This window comes from Camponotus vicinus, unplaced genomic scaffold, assembly GCF_025532165.1.
Source record: "Camponotus vicinus isolate PSW18456_S1 unplaced genomic scaffold, iyCamVici1.0 SCAF_8, whole genome shotgun sequence".
Classification (NCBI taxonomy): Eukaryota; Metazoa; Arthropoda; class Insecta; order Hymenoptera; family Formicidae; genus Camponotus; species Camponotus vicinus.
Window position 1 is genome coordinate 14,848,488 of NW_028141980.1, and position 22,851 is coordinate 14,871,338.

The window sequence follows — 22,851 nt, forward strand, 5'->3', positions numbered from 1 at the left end:
CGAGATTTATGCCCGTCGAGGAGAGGAGAGCATGCCGGCGAGAAGAAGAAGAAGAAGAAGAAACGGAGTAGAGGGAGAACGAGCATAGAAGGGATGAGGTCGCCGCGAGGCGGAGGACCACACGGAGAGCCGGGGCCCGCTCGTGGGGGGCCCTCACTTCGACTTTCCTCCGCGAGTCCCCTCGCGAGCATCTCGCTCTTTCTGTCCTCCTCTCGCGCTCCGCCCTACTCCCCTTTCTTTGCATAACCGCGATTTGCCGCGATGTCGATACCGGAAGGTAATGAAAGGGAAACATCGACAAGGGTCAGTGTATCCAGGATTCTCTCGAACAGTATTATCCGATTATCGAGGGGGGTAATGCGCGTCTCGGGGACTTTACTATGGAGCAATGCTGAAAATTAATATATATATATCTACACGGTGGTAAATTTATCGCGAGAAAGAAATTGAGAATTTCGATTCGCGTTAATATCTCGAGGGATGAGACGTGACGTGCAGCAATCTTCCATGATTATCTTCCGCGTTTTATTTCGATAGACGGATGAACATGCGCTATAAAACCATCCCGAGCTCGAAAGATCATTAACAAGCGATTTCTCGATCGCTCCTTCTCCATCCTTCCTTTCGCTCTGTTTACCTTCCTGCCTCTTCCCATCTGGTGTACAATTTGTTTACAATAATTGTATGTAAAAAGAGGGAGGGAAAGTTATCTTAAATGAAACTATGAGTTCTGTACAAGTGGACTGATGAGAAGAAATATAGATCCTCTCACATATATAACTATATCTTCCTTCCAACTTTAGAGAGAAACAGAAATTATTAATCCGTTCGTTATAAATATATTTCCTGTGCAAATTTTTCTTTTCCGCGGATTCCGATAAATTATCGTTCTCGTTAATCTAATTTCCAATGTGCTTGTTTGCCGAGCAAACCTCGCAAACCACCTGTTTTCCCGATGTTTACAACTCGCTAAATTATAAATTGCGGCATTTTTATCTCTGCGTTTCTTTTTTGAGACGCAAGAAGCACGATCGCGCGTAGAATTAACTCCGATCGATCCATCAATCGATCGAAATCAGCGCACAGGACGACTGGGTGGAACGGAAAGACAAACATGGAGAAAGATGGATATACGTTCGTTATGTCGGTAGCCATAAAGATAACCTGCCACTCTTGCATACGTAACGCATAACGTTACGCAATCATTACGACGTCGTGTCTAATGATCCTTGCTCGGGCCCGACGAGACGACTCGTCAGGAAAAAGCGAATTCGATCGTTACCGCGGCGAAAACCGGTTCGTACAATAACATGGCATGATTTTAAGTCGAACTCCGACATCGCTTAATTCGATCCGCTCAAGAGTATCGAGGGATAATTAATTAAATTACCGAACAACACCTGGCCAATTGGATATAATATAGAATAACAAGATTAACAGGATTTGTTAACAATATTGCCGAGATCTCCCGACCTCGGACACGTCGATCTCGGTCGCCTCGGAATCGCCGCCGGAAGTGTCCCGATTTTTCGCGAGCGAAAGTAATGAAGCGTGCCGGTTCGATTCAAGATGATAGATACCCTCGCCACATCGATATATACCGATATCGGTGTCTCGTGCACCCGGCGCACGCTCGTTACGCGAATTACAAAAGTATCCGCGAATATCGGCGCAACATCTTTTATGGGCAAGTGATAGGTATATTTGAAATGCAGAAAGTAATCATTTAAGCAATTTTGTTTAAAAGAATATTATATAGAAATTTATTTTTCATAGAGACACATGTACAAGAAAAATGTTTATTTCAAATGTAATCATCAGAATTATTAATTGAAATAATAAGCGAAAGAATTTTGTCATAAATGCTTATTTTAAATAGTATTTGAATTTTGAATAGTATTTTTAGAACTTTTTTTACGCACTAATCATTTAAAAATATCATTTCTCGAATTATTTTAAAATATATATAATAAAAAAACAATAAGGAAAGCAACAAAAAAATATGCATTTATTTAAAATAAAACATAAATAAAAGATAATTCAGACAAAAGTTCCACAAAAAAGAAGCAGTAAATTAATGCAAAAATATTTGTATTTAAAAATTTTATTGTTGTCATGAAAGAAATAATTATTTCAATTGTGATTTGAAACCTCTAGTGAAATATATATATATATGTATATAGTCGTGTACTTGTGTTTAGTGATTTTATTCTTGACTCGAAATTAAATGTTTTAATTAAAAAATTTTAATTAACGTACAAATAAGCTATCATCTCTCCCATTTACACAGTTAATATAAATAGTAAAATAAATAAGAAAGTTGATAATAAATTATTGATAATAAATCGGTAAAAAGTAAGTAATAATAAATAATGAGATTATGACAGTGGAAAGATAACAGGAGAAATATCTTGCGTAAATATCTTTTTATTTTTACTTGGAATAATCTTTCTCTTTTTTGCCTACATTTCTTCTGGATTTACGAGCATACCAGCGGCGCGAGAAACAAATTGAGCGATACGCGCGGGGACAGCTCGCGCTATTAATGCTGATCGCGGATGATGATCGCTGTCAGAGGAAGCGATTTATCAGCGAATCAGGCCCGTTATCGCGCGATCGCTTCCTCAATATAATCGAATTGATAAAACTGAGACGCCGACGCTCGTAAGAGACGCATCAGATGTGGATGAAACTTGTACGCGTGTATCTAATATATCCGCGAGAGAGAGAAGGAGAGAAAGAGATTCAGTTAAAATCATAATGCCGGTCGTTTCCCAGTTTACAAATTAACAAGGGACCTGCCTTCCGATAAACGGATGCGGAAACGTATAGCGAAGAGAGAGATTCATGCGCGGGACTCGTTTCATCGCGATTCTCAACGCAATTGCGGAATATATACGATCGCATGCCGATCGCGAATTGGCACATCCGTTATTCCGCGTCACTTAACAATTATGGCATTGATCTTGTTTTAGTTCGCGCCTCTATGTTGGGAATGTAAATATATCATTAAATATATCATTTCTTCGAGGAAAGATTACGTTCGCCATTCATCGAGAAGAAATTCCGCGAAGCTTCAAAAACAGGACGCATGTATCTTGCACGGTTCCATTAACAAGTACGCTTATGATATACGAGTGCTTTCAAATGGGAAAAAACCCGCAATCTTTATATATACCTTAATTTATTATTGAAATTGATGGAAAAAAATTTAGGTGACTTTTCTCAGGAATTCAATCGATTAATAATTCTAATGGTCGTGGAATACACACGGGGTGCAGACAAGGGAGACAAGGAACATGGTGAATAGCAACGAAGCGAGTTGTAGCCGCGGCTAGACAAGCGGCTGACATCATCCGCGAAACGTAAAACAGTTTGCAGAAAACGCGTCGCGTGCACGCGTCAGACGCTAGACGCGTCGGGTGCACGCCGTATGCACTCGAGCGTGAGATGCGTTGCGCGTTGTTCCACATATACAGCGACGCGCGCGCGTACCATACGCATACGCGAACGTGAAGGCGGATAGATAGGGATATGTACGGCAGGAAATGATTCGTGTTGTATATCTCCTCGTCCGGGGCCGAACAATGCCGACGTGACTCATCCTCTGACTGTGCCCGCGATCCGACGAGCTACGAAATGAGCTCTAAAATAAATCCGCGGCTCATCGTCAACTACGACGCAATTTTACTAATGCCAAAGATGCTATTTGATAATATTTAAGAAAATAATTGCTTTATATATAGGATGTATGTACGTATCTTCAAAATCAGCTGATAGGTGAGATAATTTCACGTGAAACGCTAAATTGAAGAGGTAGAATAAATATTTTTTGTACAAAAACTTCGATAAATAATTTTAAAAATTAACAAATTAATATATGTAACATACGCTGTGCAGGATTATCGTGATTTATAATTCATGACAAAATTTAGTAGAATTTTATTTATAATTTTGTATAGACCATACATCTACTATATATCTTGATATATATTTTATGCATACTTTATGTTTGCTGTATTAGATGACGTATAAAATTATAAATAAACTGTCGCGAATTTTAGATCGTCTATAAAAATAAATTGACTTGACATATATGTTATATTATGAAAAAAGAGAAGAAAGCGATCTTATAATATTTTATATAATTTCTCTTCAGTAATTCTTAAATTATTTTAAATCGTTTTACAAAATGAAATATTATATAAGGGCTATCGCGACGAATTTTTTGCAATATATGATATAAGATTGTCAGGCCTCTCACTCGAATCTAAAAAAAATGTAAATATATTATTAATTTTTTCGCGTTTTCGCAAAAGCGAAGCCTTGTAAAAATGCGTTCTAAATTTTCGATTTAATTTTACACGAGAAATCAATTCTCTTTACATCATTGATATATCAGTATCTTCATACGATTCATATTACCGTTGTTACCAACACGTTTCAAAATACAGTAATACAGATAGTATAATATCGCAAAATTCTCAGAGTGAATCGCGCATCGCACGAATCACGAGACTTTTCTCGCCGCGTTAGAAGCGCAGCGAGCGTCTCGACACGGGGTCCAATTTCTACCGCTCTCCTGCAGGTATAAAGAAGACGGTTATACACATCGGCGGTACGTGTATATAGCGATGTAATATTGGTATATAATACCGGGGTGTAATTACGGCGTCTAATAGGGATTACAGCTCGGCCGAGGGGAATCGAACATTGAGAGAGAGAGAAGGGTAGCCCGATGATGATCGATACCATTGGTATCATCGCGCGGTAATTATGGGCGCGGTGGCGGTGACGGCTACGAGGGGAAGGGGAGAGCGAGCTCGGAGGCCGTAGTAGGTGCCCGGGGGAGTCCAGAAGTAAAGAGCAAAGTAAAGGGGTTCCTGCGGTCGGAGGCGCGTTGTTGCGGTTAAAGCCGTAACACGTCGCGTCCGAGCAGCAGCCGCTTCTTAACTACCCGCTCGCCGCGAAGCGCGCACGGATACCTGCTCTTGGTAGCCCCGCGCCGCGCATTTATTATAATATACGCGTCCAGGAGAGAAAGAGAGAGAAAGAGAGAGACGAACGCGCGTCGATTATTGGCCGGACACGACCGCAGAGCTCGCCGGACACCCTCTCTGTCTCTTTCTCTCTCTATCTCTCGCTCTCCTCGTCGAGTCGGTGGATTCGTAGTATCGAGAATTTTCGATAAACAAAAACCGCGGGACGAGAACTCGTTCGATTCGAAAGCCCGGCAAAAGAAAGAGCATGGGCGCAATTATAATATACGGGCCGCGGGGATGAACCGCGATCATCGTATACAACACGGCCGCGCGTGTTTCTCGAGACTTTTATTACACAAAGTATATCGCGCATCGCAAGAACCGAGACTTGCCCAATCTCGACGGTGCGAAGATGATTATTCGTCCGTATAGGAATAATCGCACTTATCGCGACATTATAGCGGCGGAATAAAAAGGAATAAAAAGAGATTGTTTTTGCGAGGAATAAGAGCGTCCGAGATTTTACGGCATCGTCCTCGCGGGATTCGCGATCGGCAACCAATTCGCGCGGCTTGATAAAGATTTCGTAAATCGTAATAAAAAAATGTGATACACGGGAATTTCGTGATGCGAGCTGACGCGCAAGAGGGATTTTATGCGCGCCGCGCGCGCAATTATAATACACACAAGTCGGAATAAATGGCGAACGATTGGGCCGAGGCGACCGCAAGATTTCCGACGACTTTCAACGATACCTATCCGGTTGTACATGCGTACGGGATAGATGGTCACTCTGAAATGCTCGACGAAGAAAAAGCTGCTCCGATCTGTCACGTGCAATTATATCGCAGTCCCTAAAAGCGTATAAAGCAAACGCGACCGCAGAGTCCTGTTTGTCCATTTAAATTTTACAGGAAACACACATGTACATATATAATATGTATAAATCGCGACCGCGAGTTTCGGCGTAAAAAAATGCCAAGCGTGATGAGAAACAATTTAGTCGCGCGTACGAGATTATTATTACGGTATCGCGATCACGTATAAATGTGCGCGAATCTCGTCGCGAGCGAACAAATTGTAATTTGCGGCGAAAAAAGAAAATGCGATTGTTCAATTTTCTGTAGCTTTGCACTCGCGACGTCCTTGCGATTAGCGGCGTAATGTAGTGTCGCGTTTATCCTGCGCCATCGTCCTTGCTTTGCGCGCGAATCGGGAGAAAACGTTCGATAATTCGTGCTCGATTAATGCTCGATTTATGCTCGATTAGTACTCGGCGAGTTGCGCCGATTTCCATCCGTCGATTGCAAAAGCGATTTCGTCGGTTCATTAATCTCGCGCCGGGACCTTCGGCAATTAAAATCGAAGAAATCGACTGCGACGCTTGCACACGTATAATCGCGTGAAATTCGCTAAAGCATAAAATTCGCGTAAAACGTGATCGATGGCGGGTTTCTTTTTTTTGTCATTCAGCGAATTACCATAAACCGTTTTTATCGCGCGATTAAGAGTCGTATGAAAATGGTAAAGCGGCGATTTCGCATTCAACTTCACCGGTCACCATCGATAGGACGAGATAACGGCGTGCATTAAGATCGCGAGCAACGATAAATGGATCCCTCGTGTGTCGATCAACGGACTTTACGCGACTGGTTTTTACTGAAATGAGTAAAGCATTAAGCTTCGCGCAGTAATCGGAACATAACGCGTAATATGGAGACCAATCGGATCACTCTTTGCTTTCCACTCTAATGCCCGTTTGATGCCTGGCTGTTAACGATGCTGTCTAAATGTCAATTCCCTCATGTGGTTTTTCAGTCCCGGAAGAATTTTCGCGTTTTGCTCGTCGACACTCTTCGCCGAGACAGGCGTACCGTTACGACAATCTAAAAGATCTGATAGAGGAGAGCTTGATGAAGGAACGATTTACATATTTACCTTCTTTAGTAAGAAGAACCATCCGTGAAATATAGGATCTCGCACGTTTAACGGCACACGAGGGAGAGAAGAGAGAGAAAAAAAGAACCTTGCGAACTTTCGCAGTAAGTTAAAGCGCGTTAATGGAATCGTGATCGGCAGTTGCGAATGCGTTTCAAAGTAATTTGCCTCTTCCCTCCCCTGCCCCTGTTTGCGCGCGCCGAGAGAGCCAACGAACCGCTTCTGCGTGTTGCGCAAGGTCTTCTTTTAGAAACTAATTTTTACGGGCTCGAGCACAATAAGCGGAACTAATACGCGTGCGGCCCAACGATCGTTTCAGAACGAGCGTCGATTCTGCTGGCGCACGAAGGGAGATCGTCTCCTGCCGAAAGGCACGCGTGCTGGGGAAGAAAAAAAATTATAGAAAAATGCAAAGGAAAAAAGAGCCCACCTGGAAGAAACGAAGCCGTTATATTCCGTCGCAATTTACGAACTGCTATCCTCGAATGTTTTCTTTTTTTTCTCTCGATAAATCTGCGACCCTGTCATTATTGCGACGTGATCTATCTGGATCGTAAATCGTCGACATGGGCTGGATTTAGCGACAACCTCCATCTGCTGCCATCTGCGACTTACCACGGGTTGAAACGCGAAACTCGTCCGTACCTTTGGTCGAGGCCTGGGTCGAGCTCGGTGGATAAGAACGTTTCGCGATGGTTCTTCGACGTTAGGGCGATGCGGAGCAAATAATTGATAACAGGATAGCGGCAGTTTAATGTGCCGCAATCGATGTCTCGAGAAGCGATAGGGCGAAAAAATGAGCAAGACACCAAGAGAGAAAGAGTATGAATAGATCGAGCGATCGAAGCGAATATCGGTACTATTAATAACGTCAATTAAAACAAGCTGCATCCATTAATAGGTGCTTCTCTTGCAAGAGAATCCCACCGCGGGACAAGTTACCTACCCTAAGAGAGAAAATGCGGAGGAAACGACAAATTATTAATTTCTCCTTCTCGTTTCTCTTTCCATCGCCCGGAAACTCAAACCCGGCAGGATCCACGGCGATTTTTCGACCGATCGAAATACACGTGGAGTGGCCGTGCTTATGTCAACGGCCACATGTGGGCGACGCGATATGAAAGATTGCCTCGTTATCTCATAAAGTAGACTCGCTTCCAGAGCTGGAACAGTCTTGTTCGGGAACAGGTTATGCCATAAACGAACATGTTTGCGAATATCTTTACTCGCATAACAGAACATCATCCTTTCTCATCGGGTGTCGAGCTCGCAGCATCCGAAATTAAACTGACACGCCTCTGAAAAATTCTTATCTTTTATAAAAATCGCGAAATTTACTAAATTTTCTGTAGGATAGAACTTATGTCACTTGTCGGATGTGTCTCTTGATTAATACACCTACCTACTTTGTAATTAATTGCTCGAGGGTCAAATTCAAAGGACACTCTAGCCGCTCGCAGATTAATGCTGCTTCCAGCGTCTAATTCTGATCCTTTCACAGTGATATGACGAATAGTTGCGTTATCCACGCGAGGCCGTTGCTCGAGTTTCGGCTTGCTGGGACCAAGGGCTGACGATTCCCTTGCTCTTCGGCCTGACGTGGAGGGGTGATGGAGGAGGAGGAGGAGGCTGAAGGGGGTGGCAGATTGATCCGTCACGGAGCACGAGCACAATCACCCCCATTAGACATTATGTGCCTCCCGGCCACACGCATGTGTATACGTGCATGCGTGTGTGCGTGCTAGCGTTACCGTGCCGGCCACCAAAATGTATCCGCTTTCTCTGTCTCTCTCTCTCGTTCTCCCTCTCTCTCTATAACCGGATTCTCTCTCTCCCTGAGCTACGATACTTGCACTAATCTACTGTGCTGGCCGCGATGTACGAGTCCGGATTTGCGGCGAATTTGCAAACTCGCGTCCGATGAGAGAGGAGATCGCGATGACGGTCGAGAGAAAAATCGACGGGGGTGAAATATACGGGTTGCGTCGCGTTAGTCTGGGTTTCGCCTTTGGATTAGAGCGCGAGGAGAGCGCGAAAGCGCGCGCGGCGACACGGCGCGCTGCTCACCATTTCCCGCGGCCACCGAAGCCACCCACGTAGCCCGCCGCTCGTTTGTCATCCGACAAATAGCCTTTCTGCCGCGCGCGAGAGGAGCCAAGTGCGTGTGCGACGCGCGTACACGCTTTCGCGCGCGCCTCGTTCATCTCTCGCGCGGGCCCGGGACCTCTGCTACGCCCGTAAGATTATTATTATCTTAACGGTCAGGGCCGCGTCCAACCAACGAGATTCGACTCTTCTCCTTCTAGTTTTATCGGAGCACTCGACAGAATTTTATCTAAATATATCAGTCGTAATGTATAGCAAAAAGAATACGATTCGCGAACAGGGATTTTACCTCTCCGATTTTGATCCGATAATAGGATTTCCAGGTTAAAGAAATAATCTTCGAAATATAACGAAATATGTTAAATAACAAAAAAAATATAATTTTAAAGAAAAAGCAAACACGATAATATCTTTGCAAAGATACGTATCGAAATATCAAACTAGATCGTGAATCGCGCAAATGTGTTTGCATAAACTCGTGTTATGCGTCGACAATTCAAAGTGCGCGTTACAGTAATATTACTCTCGTCACACGAATGTGTGTTAAAAAAAGATCCTGTCAGCTTCTTCCTCCGTGTTTTCGACACCGATCCCTCATCGATGCAGTTACGCGCGTCGCAAGCAACATCTGGCGCTAAAACCAGAACGAGGAGAGTGTCGCACGGAGAAGAACGCTGCGAGAATTCGCATATAAATTAGACGCTATTCGGAGAATGCGAGGCGAGCAATACGTTGTGCTCAATTAATATTTTCTTTTTGAAGTAGTCCCATGGCACATCTACGTATTACACGAAACGACAAACCAGAGATGATAATTCATTCCCCTCGTTTGTTAATGCGAAAATATCTCCATTTTATTACATAACTGATTGCAACAACTTATTATCTATTACTAAACATAATTTTTTTTCCGTGCCATCTCGCTTTTCGAGACTTTCCTCGAGTTTCTCAAAAAGAAAAATTAATACATCCTTACGAGAAAAATTTTTTTCGGTAGAAAAGTGAGCACCGTGCCAAGTTGCAAAGGGATAACGCTTGGGGGTTCGGCGGACGAAAGGCTGGAGAAAGTCAGTGAAAGAAGGTAAGATGGAGAAAGAGAGAGATAGAGAGCGAAGGAGCGAGCGAAGCAGCGGACGAGGTGAGATGAATAAATAAGAGGGTTTTGAAAGGAGCTCGTTGTGGCCCGGGAAGTTATTACGTGGCGTCACGCGATGATGTATCCGCGCTGGTTCAGATTGTCTCCGCGAGATGGGACCGCAGACCGTGAAATATGCACCAACCCCTGGGTTAAACCCCCTGGAGGCACCAGCCAGCCCGCCCTTATTCACGACCGCATCACTACCTTTAGACATCGAGGATGATCGCCGAGTCTTTTTGGAGGAGGGTCGAAGCGCGACGCTGTTTTTCAATCGTCGAATTATAAGAAAGAAATAGAGCGCAGTTTAATGCTCTCTCTTTATAAATATTCGCAATACAATATTTATAATTAGCAGCGTTGTCTTCCGAACAAGATGTGGCCTTTGAATCTGCTTTCATTTCGATATTTCGCGAATCGCGCTTCTCGTATAAAATCATACATCATTCAGCGTTGCGGAATTTTGATAAAAGCGCGCCGCGACGAGTAAAATAGCGCGACGCAACGCAATATGTCCCCGCGATGATTAACGAGCAGAAGAATTTTTATCGCTCGCGGCGCATCGAAGGCTCTCTCTCGCATCGTCGCCGATCGATAGCTTTTAAAATACTCCGTTAAATCGAGATGGGTCGGTGATGCGCGTATAGTGCGCTATAGTCGAAAAGGGCGTATCCGGATTGCGCGTGGCAATAATTTCCATATATAGGCGTATGCGTGTATGTGTGGGTATTTTTGTGCGTGAGGGACGTATAGTGACGGAGCATAGATCACGGCACGCGACAGCACGTGCTCGCGCTCGCGCTCATCCGCCACCCCCTCGCGTGTCCGCACACTCAGAACGAATCCTCCACTAGGCTTTTCCACCCACCGCAAGACGACGACAAACCACTCAAGTGCGGCATGTCCTCCCTCCTATCCCCTACTCTCCCGCCTTATGCGCGCGACATAACCCTTCTTCCAGCCATTACCGTAACGCTATTCACGCTTAATACGGGGAGCTTCTAAAATGCAGCTCGCACGCGGGGAAACGCATGGACCCAATTGCTCTCTCGGTTATTTCCCAGCCGATGGCGTGGACGTATTTCAAATGTAGGCTTTCAAAAATGATCATTTAAATAGTTTTGTTTTTGAAAATATTATTTGAAAATTTATTTTTTTAGTGTGATAAGGAAAATATATAAGCAGAAATTTAAAAGATTAAAAGATGAGAAGTTACATTTGAACGAAAGATAATGCTCGATTATTTCCGCAATTGAATCTCGTTCGGTATTACATTGTCATAAATTCGTCGACGCACAATAATAATCGCGTCTCTAAACAAGGGGATAACGAACAGAACGTAATCATATTATGATGCTATGGCCTTTAACTCTCGCGGGAACGTCGGAGGGTTGTGTGTTTGACATTTAGCATTTCCCGCGGGAAGGTTGCCTCTTTGTCTGTCGTCGAGGAATCCCATTCTCATAACATTATCACAGTATTTCCAAGAGACAAACGTACGCATATACAGATCTCATCGGTAAAGAAACCTCGTATGTAATATTAACTATGGAGCTGCCTATGATCCATTATCGATTCTTATTGATTTTTAAAATATAAAAAAATCTCTCATAACTTATTAATTAATTAATTCAATTAAAAATTGTATTATCGAAAATCTGCAATCTAACTAATAAAATATCGTCACTTTGCGCCGATAAACTCACGCGAAGCGACGGGGATTTATTTCAGGGCGTCGCAATTTCTTTCTGTATCAAGCGGACGCGTCTAACCGGTCTGTCCGGGCGAAAGTAAGAGCTCCTCTTCTTAAGATTAACGATACTTTAGTGCTCTTTTAAAGAGATCGTCCTTCCATACCCGCCGTTCCCCTCCGGCAGGAATGCTCGGGATTAACCGCCACCTCAACCGCCCCCTCTCATTCTCTCTCGGCATCTCCCGCTTCACGATCTCCACTTCGTTATTCTCCGCCTCCGCGAGCTACCCTCGGAACAGGAGGACCAGGGAAAAAAGTAGCAATCGTCGGAACTTGAAAGCAGGGCATTTTATGATGACTACAAAAGTGGTCGCGGCCACCATTGGGGTGGTGAGGAAGAGGGTGAACACGGCGAAACGCGAGGGTGAACCGCCATCGCTACCTCTACCTACCGCCTCCTTTCCTCCTTGGTCCTTAACAGGACCAAGCTACGTAAGGGAGAACAGAAGCGAGACGAAGGGCTCGAGAGAGAGAAAGAAAGAGCGACTATCCACTCTCGGCGGGACGGCGGAGGCGGTAGGGACTTGAATTGATTGCTTTCATTACGCAAAAAAGTCGCCTTCTCTTCCCGCGAACGAGCCACCACCCCTCACCCTTACCCTTCGTATTTTTAACTTCTGTCGCGCGACACTGGCGAATAAGTAAGTGCGCTATTTACATCAAATCTCGTGAGTTATCGCCGCCCACCTTTCTTTCCCTCCCCTTCCTTCCGCCGGTTTCCCGCGAATCGAAGAGGGTAAATCCTTTGTGTATCCGTTATCCAAAGTCTCGCGCGTGACCAAAAATGTCTTTTGGATGTTAGGGTTAAATAAGAAAGAATGGTATTCTTTATTTTCTTGGAAAATAAATTCGTCCGAATCGCGAGAGAAGCGAAAGAAGCCAACATATATTATCGCGTGACATGGATATAGTCTAACAACATCGTCAATTTCGCAGACGTCCCGTTTGCTTCGCAAACTCCTCGATCTCGCGCGCTATGATAAAGGAGATTAATGCGGCGGTCGGTCGGCAGATTAGGAAGGATAGCGGCTCATTCGGGTACCGATTAGGGACAGCCAAGAGCACGATGCGGCCGCATTACCCCAATGATCGATGCACCCCGCACGACGACCTCATCTGCATCTGCCCCGCGCGTGCACCGCAGCGCGATGCCCCTTCTCATCTCCCCCGCCTCCGCCGCTCCCTTTTCCTCCTCCACCACCGCCCGCACCGCGGATGCGTCCCTATTCGCCTGCAAATGCGTCGTCTCAGCGTCGGGCAGACCGGTGCAATCATGTAGAGGACATATTACCCGTCAACGCGGCCGGTGCCGCTCGTTCGTTCAGGCAAATGATATGCCAAAGCGTAATCTCGAACGAGATCCTCGAGAGATTAGGTCCGGTGTAGTAATGACGAATGGAGGGTCCCTGCTCGTGAGGATCACGCGTCAGGTGAAGCAGTAATTTTTGCGAGGGGCGAAAGTAAGCCTCTCTCTGTCTTCTTCCCTCTCGAAGGAATTCCCTCTGCGAAAAACTGATTTATCACCATCTCGCTTCCGTCAAAAAAGTATAAGAATGAGGGAATTGTAAATGGCGCTCTTCTCCGGAAATTAAAGATCTCATTTCTGATTGTTGAATTAAAGCTCATAATTGCGAGGGAAAAGATAAAAAAACCGAGGAAAAGATTTCTCCCTCCCGTACGTGTCGAATAACTTTGTACGCGCTCCAGATGCATCCCACGTGAGTTTCTCGATATTCTCACGAATTGACAGCACGAATCGATCGTGCTGTCGTTACCGAAGTGTTCCTCGCCCCGCGTCCCCGAGCCTGAGTGTCGGTGTCGCGTACACGCACCGCGTTACGCAACGCGAACGCCGTTTGACAAGGCACACTGTTTCGCGATCCCGGGTATCTAGTGTCAGCGCGAGCTGGACGGAAAGAGAAAGAAATCTCGCGAAGGAACGCACTCGAATGTAAACCGGACCCTTGTGAGATTCGCGACCCAGCGACGGTCCCACCGACGACGACGGCTGACCGCACCTTCCGGGCAATCCAGCCCGATCCGCGCAGCTCGGAACGGGGCCCAATCCTTCCCAGCGTAACATTTAGAAAGGTAGTGGTATCCTCTATCCTGCTTTGATCGCTTCGACAGAAAAGCGATGCGAAATAAATCCTTTGTTTTTAACTTTTGTGTATCAAATCTATTTCACGTCCTACATCATAAGTATTATTATTACTCGATTTTATAATTTTGCTTGAAATTAATGTGTTCAAAAAGAAAAAAATATATAAATTATAAATAAAATATAAAGACGCGGGCATCTATTTACGAGCGGTTCGTGCCATTCGAACTTTTAAGCGTCATAAACCGTAAGTCTCTTCCGGCGAATAAGTATCTATATATTTCGCGATACGTATCATGTCCGAGAATAAGTTCCCAAGGAACGCATGCAGGAGGAAAGCGAATACGTCGCTTTGTAAACCAGTATACCGTCGCGCCCCACCTTCCGCATCTCAACTTCCCCACCTATCGTTCGCAACTTGCAGATATTGCGAGTGCCCTTTTCTCCCTCGGTCACCTTCGCCATCCCTCCGTAGCGTCCACGGCGTTTGTCTCCACGTAATCAGTCTCGTAATTAGTCGCGGCGATGCATGCCGCGGGACGTCGCGCGATGCGCTCCGGGAGTGCTAACCCTTTCAGTGCTAAGTTGCCATAACGCCGTAACGTTAACGGAGATTATATGCAAACGTCCTGTCCGAGCAATCTTTACAAACTGCGCCGACGTATATAATTTGGATAATTTCTACCACCTTGCATTCAAGAGAATTTCTTATGATGATTTTATCTAATACGACGTGACAAAATTGACGTGAAGAATAGTGTATATAAGTAATTGAGAAGAGAATAATTGATGAGGAAGAAACTCTTCAAAAAGAGATTCCAAGAAATAAATTCCTGTTGAAAGAGGAACTCAAGAGACGCGTAATCTCGCATTGGCAATATACCAGCCGAACATTAATTTTTAAATATTTGGCTACACGGCTTCGCCGCCATTGTTCTCTTTCCATCTTCTCTCCAAACTGTGACAGTAAACAATTTTATTACCATTCGATACCCTTCGAGTCGTTCTTCGCGTACATAAGAATCCATAAAGCGAATAAATTATAGCGCAAATTATAACGCGTCGAAAGAGAATTAAATGGAAATGATCAAAGAGGAAAATCGTCAGAAGAGCGATTACGTGAAAAGTGCCGAGGAGATGCAAAAGTGCAAGGTCCAAGGATCGCGATAAAATTTGTCGTGAAATCACCAACGGCAAATCGACAAACGCGTTTTCATTCATCGTTTATTTCGCGTATTCACCTACTCTCGCTTTTCTTTCTCCTTCTTCGATCCAGTGATCGACGCGTGCCACGATCCATTCCGCAGGAACGGAAGTCGCGTACGAGAAGAGGAACCCGAGAGAGAAGCGCGCGACGGAGGGTAACTTTTAAATAAATAAAATCGATAGGGCGCGACATCGTATCCGAGGGAGCTCAAGAGGTACGACCTCTTCCTCTCTGCCTCTCTCTTTCCCGGAGAGAAGAGGGACACCCTCTCATGAATAAGCAGTGCTCATGGGGGTGTGCGCCGCGTGATTTCGCGCGGGACTGTTGGCGGTAGACCAGCCGGCGAGCGTTTATTTCGCGCTCGCCTTCCTCTCTCTTCTACAGATCGGCGAAATCCTCCGTCGTCCTCCCGCCTGCCATCCCGCGTCCGGGATGCCAATAACGAGGTTATCCCGCGCGACGCCGCCGCCGTTTCCGTAGAAACCCCTCGTCGCAGGGCGCTCTCCCACCCGGGTGTCACGTCGCGTCGACCAATCCCGACACGGGCTGGATGCCGATCGAGGGATGCGAAAGGCGGGGTCGCGCGCGACGTGGGGATGAAAGCTCGCCGCCGCGAGGCGGGGGTCGAAAAGCTGTCCGAAGTCACGTGTGTCCGTCGGCAGAAGCCACCTTCGTGCTCCACGACGTCGTCGGCCCGGTTTTGCCGCGGCGTCGCTCGGCTCGGCTCGCGCGGCGGCTGATAACGATAACGAGCGGCTAAGACGTGCGACTGATAAACCGTTCTCCTCCTTTCCGTTTTCTGGAAACGCATAGAGTCCTCGCTTTTGGCGCCTGTCGAATCCCGTCTATCACCCGTCAATGATGCGCGGGATGAATGTCGTTGTGTCGAATGACACGTATTTTGTAACACGCCGTCTCGAGAGAAATTCACACGTCTCAACGTTATCCGACAGATTGGAGTAAAGTGATAAACATTGATTACTTGCGTAGGACGTGTAAAATGTCAAATTGTCAGATTCGCGTATGCGAGACACTCGAGGTGTCAACTGGACCACTTGGATGCAGTGAGCTGGATTGGTGATTGTGGCGAACGATAAGAGGCAGTGCTCGTCGTATGTGTCGTACTGTCATGTTTAAAGTGTCATGAAGCGAAGAAATTTCGTAGTACTTTAGTAGTTTCGGGCGTGGATAAAAACTATGTGCAATAGATTAATTAACGACTGAATTAAAACTATTATAAAGCGCGTGAAAATACTCTCCCATATGAAATTCATATGAAATTTAAATGAACGCAGCATCTCCTCGAAACGCGTACGTAAACAATGTTGTGAACTCTGAAAACCCGTGAACTAGATCAAATTCTTCCGACGGAATCGACGTTCGATTCACGAAGATGAAGCGACGGTCGACCGGGTGTCCGCAGCAGTCACCCGTCGTCCGGCACAAAGACGCTCCTGATGACAGTCATTGTGTCGCATCGCCATAAATCCGCCTGCTCCATCCACGTAAAAAGAAAGAGAGAGACGAGAGAGCCACTTCTGGAAACGCGCGAGAGGTCTTTATCGGCGGTCAATAGGACCGCCGGTCCTTCTCGGATGCCTTTCGTGCATTACATATAAAATCTGCTCCTCCGGAGAGGCAGGCACCTGGATACCCGATGGCCGTCGGGCCCGGAAGTGCCGCGATGGACCTCAGCACTACTCTGAGTAGTGCCTACAGATACAATCAGAACATGATGGAATATTACACCTGTAAGACCTGTAATCCTTTTAACCATGTATACTCTAAGCTATGTTTTTATTCGCATCTCTTTTTCCGCCTCGTCATCAATCAGCACACTGAATAATCGCGTAAATCCGATATTTCACATTGGATTATTCGTTGTCGTTTTACGATTTATCACTACGACTCGCCATTGTTTCGTTTAATCCTTCCTTTTTATTATCTTGTTATCACCGAGTATAAAGAGATCGCGATAAATATTTATTAGGATATATCTCTCAAACGCACGGATTCTATTTTGATCGTCAAAGTTCTGAGTTCACATTAACAATCATTTGCATCAGGCGGCAACCATAACGATTTTTTAATAAGTACCTAGATATAAATGAATCTAACCTTGTAAGCAGACTTTTTCTCTTCATCGAGAGTTTTTTTCAATTAACGTAGTCGGTTCTCTACATTTTATATTTCTTCTAATACGAGACAATCGCAAAGTCGCGCCATAAGTTGGGTATATTGCATGATAATTAATGCAAAAAAAGCGCGAAAACGCATGCGACATTTTCGCGGGCGAAACGCTTCCCTCGCGATTTCTCTTCGAGTTTGCCGACGGTGCGTCGATTAAGTGGAGCAAACGGGATGAACGGAAAATAATCACGTATCCAGCGACGTCGATGGGTAAATGATAATGCGAAAACAAGAAATCTAATGGCCTTCAATCGCTAACCGAGCCGTAGCGGTACCGGTACCGACGAAAAACTAAACCGCAATCATATCGCGACCGACGATCTGCGTAGGAGCTACTCGTGACGATCCTCTCTCTCTTCCTCTCGCATCCGATTTAGTTTCTATAATAAACTACTTGCTTTTCTAGAGTACACGGCTAATAAATTTTCAAGTAAATATAATTATAATTTAAATTAAGTATAAATATAAATCATAATTTATTTACATATACAATTCTTCACGTGCAAGAGCTTATCGTTGATCTAACTTTGTCCAGGATATTGCGCGAAAATAACGAGTTTACCGATCCGCGGACATTTCCGTCCATTTAACGGTCCGACCATATTAATTAGACGAGTTCGAGTGTCGTTTTAAAGTTGCAGCAATCGAAATCGCATTCCATTTACGAGTGCGCAGCCGGTCCGTTAAATCTAATGAAATATTACTAACTATGAAGCATTAACAGAATGACAAGGATCGCCGATTGCGCGTCGTAAAATCGTTTGTAACGAGCGTGTCTTTTCATTGCATTATTTAAAAAAATTGCTTTATTAAACACTTAATTTAATTTAAAAAATTTAAGGACATCGTAATTTCTACACGATATATTTTTCGCACGATATATTATGTCGTTAGATAGTTTATATTGATGTTCGATAGAAAAATTTCTGTCATGATCGTCATCGAAGCGGGATATTAACGCGCTTTTCTATTACGATGTAATGCTTTTCGATGTAAATCGATCTGATTACGACCAACGTCGTAAAATTCCGAGACGGTTCGCACCGGCGAATTACATTTCCCAGCGTATTTTTCTAGCCATCGGATAATAAAGTCCGTCGTATTCAGGCGTACTCGGCAATACATAACGTCGAGGCGTAATGTAATACGGGAACAAAGCAGCGCGATGCTGGAGAAATATCGAGTGACTATACGGGAATCTATATCAAAGTTCTTCTGGCTTCTCCGATATACACACGAAGCCGAGCCGCCGTGATCGTGTATCACCGGTCCTCATTTTATTGGCTCTGAAACTATCTTGGACCGGTCCTCCATTCTCGATTGCGAGCGCACAAAAGTGGAACATACTGTGCGCGAATATACGTGCAAATAAAAAAAAATTCCCACATACAGAGTTCAGATTTTTTCCCCAATATATCTGAAAAAGTTAATCTACATATTTTTACGATTAACGAAGCCTCGAACAATTTCGCTCGCTCAAAAACGCGCAAGCATTCTAAGCTTATAAATATTTTCTCCGTCATAGATAATACTTGTCTGAAGGAATCGACTTTGAAAAATTCAAAAGATAACGAAGACCGGATCGAGACTTGGAACCGCGACGAGATTTCAAGGATATCGTTAGCGCGCCAGCTTAAGACAGGGCACATTTGTAATGATAATGTAAAGGTGACATTGGAGATCGCGTTTGTCCGGAAGTAGTCCGCAGCAGCTCGACGCTCAGCCAGGTCACCTGATTTTGCATAGCCGTTTTTATATGGCAGCTCGAATCGCGATTGATTAGTAGATGCTATCGGTTTTCTCCGATAAAACTACGGTAAATCCGATTTGATCGAGTCACGAACTTGAATGCAGCTCGACGAAATTGCGTGCGAATCCGCTGATCGTCCTATCGCAAGCGACGCTTCATCAGAGAGATTTCTATTAAAACGAATCGAATAGAACCACAAGAACAATAACAATCATAATTTTTCTTCTTCGAGATGGTCGAGTCGAAAAAATCCGTTTAAACTTTCCAATTACCATAAACTCTTGAGGGCTTTCTTCTTCTCTTTAGATTCCATAATTTTGTTCATAATATTACGTTATATAAAGGAAAGATTGTGGAGCGTATAGACAATAGAAACAATAGGAGCGCAATTACACGGGACTGAGTTGAGACGTTGGTGCATCTCTTGATTCGACGTATCCCAGAAGTGCGGAACGGAGCGGACGGCAATAAGCTCCGGTAATACGGCGGCCAGTTTCCAGCGACGGCAGCAAAATCCAGTAGCAGTAGTAGCAGCAGCAGCAGCAGTAGTAGTAATAGTGGTAGTAGTCGCTAGAACGATTCGGGGGTGGTCCAGGCCGAAGCCCTCGCGTATAGCTGTGGTCAGCAGGCGTGACGGCGTGTGTGCGTGTGTAGTAGGGTAGTCATGGTGCTCTCGCCCTGGCAATGCCACCATGATGCCGACGACTATCCCCCTGACTACCGGCCGCGCCGCGGGGGACGCGACCATAAACGCGAGAGCGAATTGATTTGCGACCGGAAGGCGCGTATCGTTTCCAGTAATGATCGCGGAGACCTCATTGTCTTCGTGCGACGACGAGATATCATCGAGCGGCGCGATATATACGGCTGAACGGTGAAAAAAAAACGTTGCGGTTCACGCCTCATAGATCGCGGTGTTACCGTAATTACGAAATCCCCCTCGAATGGAAACGCAAACGCGCGAGCGCTTGATGAGTCTCTACAGTTCGTTTCTTCGGATTAATTCTACGTCGGACAGAATCTCGTATTGGATCGTGACGTAATCGCAAGGTTCAAATTCCGAAAAATATATTGCTATTTATTCTATTCTTCCTCGAATAATGATAATAATTCTTCATATTCTGAGCTCGCGAGTCGTGACAGAAATGTATTTGCCGGAGCAAGTGTTGAAGAGGGAGGATATTCGGATAAGAGCGACAGCGTGGCCGATTTAACCAACTCTTCGTCGTCGAGGGTTCGTCGAAAACAACGATGATCATCGAATCATCGGTGCACTGGCACGAACAGGGGGACATATGTCGCGGCGCAGAACCCTCCATTACGATATTGGCTCCGAGTTATCGCGTTAGGCGGCTTTAATGCGCGAAAATGAAGCCTGCGACGACGTACGACAGAAACTCGAGTGCCAGCGGGGAGTAAACTAATAATAATGAATGCTCAGTGTTCACCCTGGAACGTTTCTCGACTCTGTGACAATGATTAGATGGCAGAAATATTAAACATTAATTCGTGTTACATTCACAATGTATTCTAATCCGTCTTTACTTGCGCCCTTCATTATATATACTATATCATTATATAATTATCAGATCATAAACTTATATATTAAATTTAATATATACATATATACATTTTTCACAAAAGATATTGGAAATGGCTTTTATGAGCATGCAAACAAGTCTTAACTTATATCTTAAACCTTTTTCAGTTCTCCTGGTATTAAGTTTTTGATGAAGACTAATAATTTATTAATAAATTTCATATATTTTTTTAATATCTAAAGTAACTGTATAGTTACTTTTCAAACATACTATGTATAATAAATAAATCATTATTTTTAAAACTGCTAAAGCGTGAGAGAAACAAATCGTCCTCTGGATAGAAATTCACGCTGGCGAACGGTACAACATTCCTCCGCAAAATCTGTCAAGTGGAATGATTCCGTGGCGATAAAGACCATTCGAGAGAAGATTTAACATTGGCATTTGCGATCCGTTCTGCCAGCTTCCTTTAACGATCGTCGATTTAGCGCGCGCGCGAAGCCCGATTCACACGCAAATCGCGTTTAACGCCGCGATTTCACGGCGAATCGTTCGCGACACGATCGAATCTTTTAAATCCATGATATCGGAATTCAACATGACGTTTAACAGCAAAATGCTACCATCTTTGTAAAAGTAAACAGATAATATATGTATATTACTGATATGGATGACGCATTTTAGCTGTACAATATGAATTACTTTTGCGAATATTTTTTTCTTATTTGCGGATTTAAGCCTCATGCTCGATTAATGCATTATCGATCCTCGTTTTTCCAGGTCACGGCGGAGTCAACCAGCTCGGCGGCGTCTTTGTGAACGGAAGGCCCCTACCGGATGTAGTCAGGCAGAGGATCGTCGAGCTCGCGCACAGCGGCGTCCGACCGTGCGACATTTCGAGACAACTCAGGGTATCTCACGGCTGTGTATCCAAGATACTGTCGAGGTGAGCACCGGCACCGTACCTCTCTATCCGTATCCGTTACAATCGCGGCTGCCCGTCGAGTACCTCGGGAGATTAGCGACATTGTTAATCCGAGTGCGCAAATTTCCCCAAGAAATCAAATTCTCTCACAGTCCAGGATTGTAAAGTTAAATGTCCATTGTAAAAAGACGAACTATTTATATGAACAACTATCCACGAATCTATACACTAAAATGTTTCTCGGAGAGATTTGCCTCTGAAAATGGCGCTTGCCAAGTTCGGAGAGCGGATAACAAGCACAAACAATGTCGTCGAAGGGCGAGTGATTTACGAGAGAATCAAGCTCGTCCTCTCTTGCCAAACGCAACACTGCAATTTCCGCGCCGCGAAGTGGCCAAGGTCGTTCCCGACTCCGCGGATGAGAAGAAGAGATGCGGGAGCAAAAAAAGCCGAGACCGCTTTCTCGCTTCCCGAAGTGATTTAATTAAAGACGCTGTTAGGACCGCGAGGCAAACGGATCCGGGGGGAGGAGAGGAGAGGTCGATGAAGGGAGAGACGACGAGGGGGGTTCCGGAAGGAAGGAACCGGCCCCTTCACTCTCGCGACGCGCAGAGTCGCCCGACGATATGCGGTTTCCATGTTTTTTCCACCCTCCTCCGGTCCCCTCGGCTCTGCTATGTAACGGGTGGCCTCGTGCCGCTTTGATGGCCCGAACGTCATTCGCGTCCCCCACGACCGAATATCATTGTCATATATCGCGCTCTTTCACGAATCCCGCATAATAAAGGCCGACTGGATTATTTACTGCCGCGACTAAAGTTACCGCTTCCTCTTCCTTTCTTCCCGGCTCGGGCCCTTTTCCCGAGCGAGGATTGTGTTCGGAGAAACGAGACTTTGTCATTAACAAAAATGCGAGCGATCCGTCAATCGGATTTCACTCTTGCACGCGTCAAAATATTGGAGAGGGATTGAATTTTCGGATCAATTTTTAAACTTTGCGGATCTCGACACCGGAAGGATTGCATCATAAGAGTCTATTCGACGCAGGCGTTTTCGGGTCTCGCTTTTACGCGGTTGCTAAATTTAAACGCAGACTTGCTCGAGGACTTGGCTCTCGTTCCAGCTAAATACACGGTATTCTTCCGCGTGCGGATGTGTAACTTTATGGCCCGAAGATACGGCGAAAACGGCCTTTTAAGGGCCTGTCGACGACGCGACAAACG

General features: G+C 44.9%; 1 protein-coding gene across 13 annotated transcripts in view; it reads left to right on the forward strand.

Annotated features, from left to right (window-relative positions):
• The window catches only part of Sv (paired box protein shaven), a 152,132-nt gene that overhangs the window by 99,826 nt on the left and 29,455 nt on the right, over nucleotides 1-22,851 (forward strand). For 12 of the 13 annotated variants that reach the window (XM_083106231.1, XM_083106232.1, XM_083106235.1 and 9 more), the window contains one exon: nucleotides 21,484-21,649. In XM_083106231.1, coding sequence (XP_082962357.1) covers nucleotides 21,484-21,649 — 166 coding nt within the window. Of the gene's footprint in view, nucleotides 1-14,313; nucleotides 16,974-21,483; nucleotides 21,650-22,851 lie in introns of those variants that run through there. The other variant, XM_083106241.1, reaches the window with a different exon arrangement.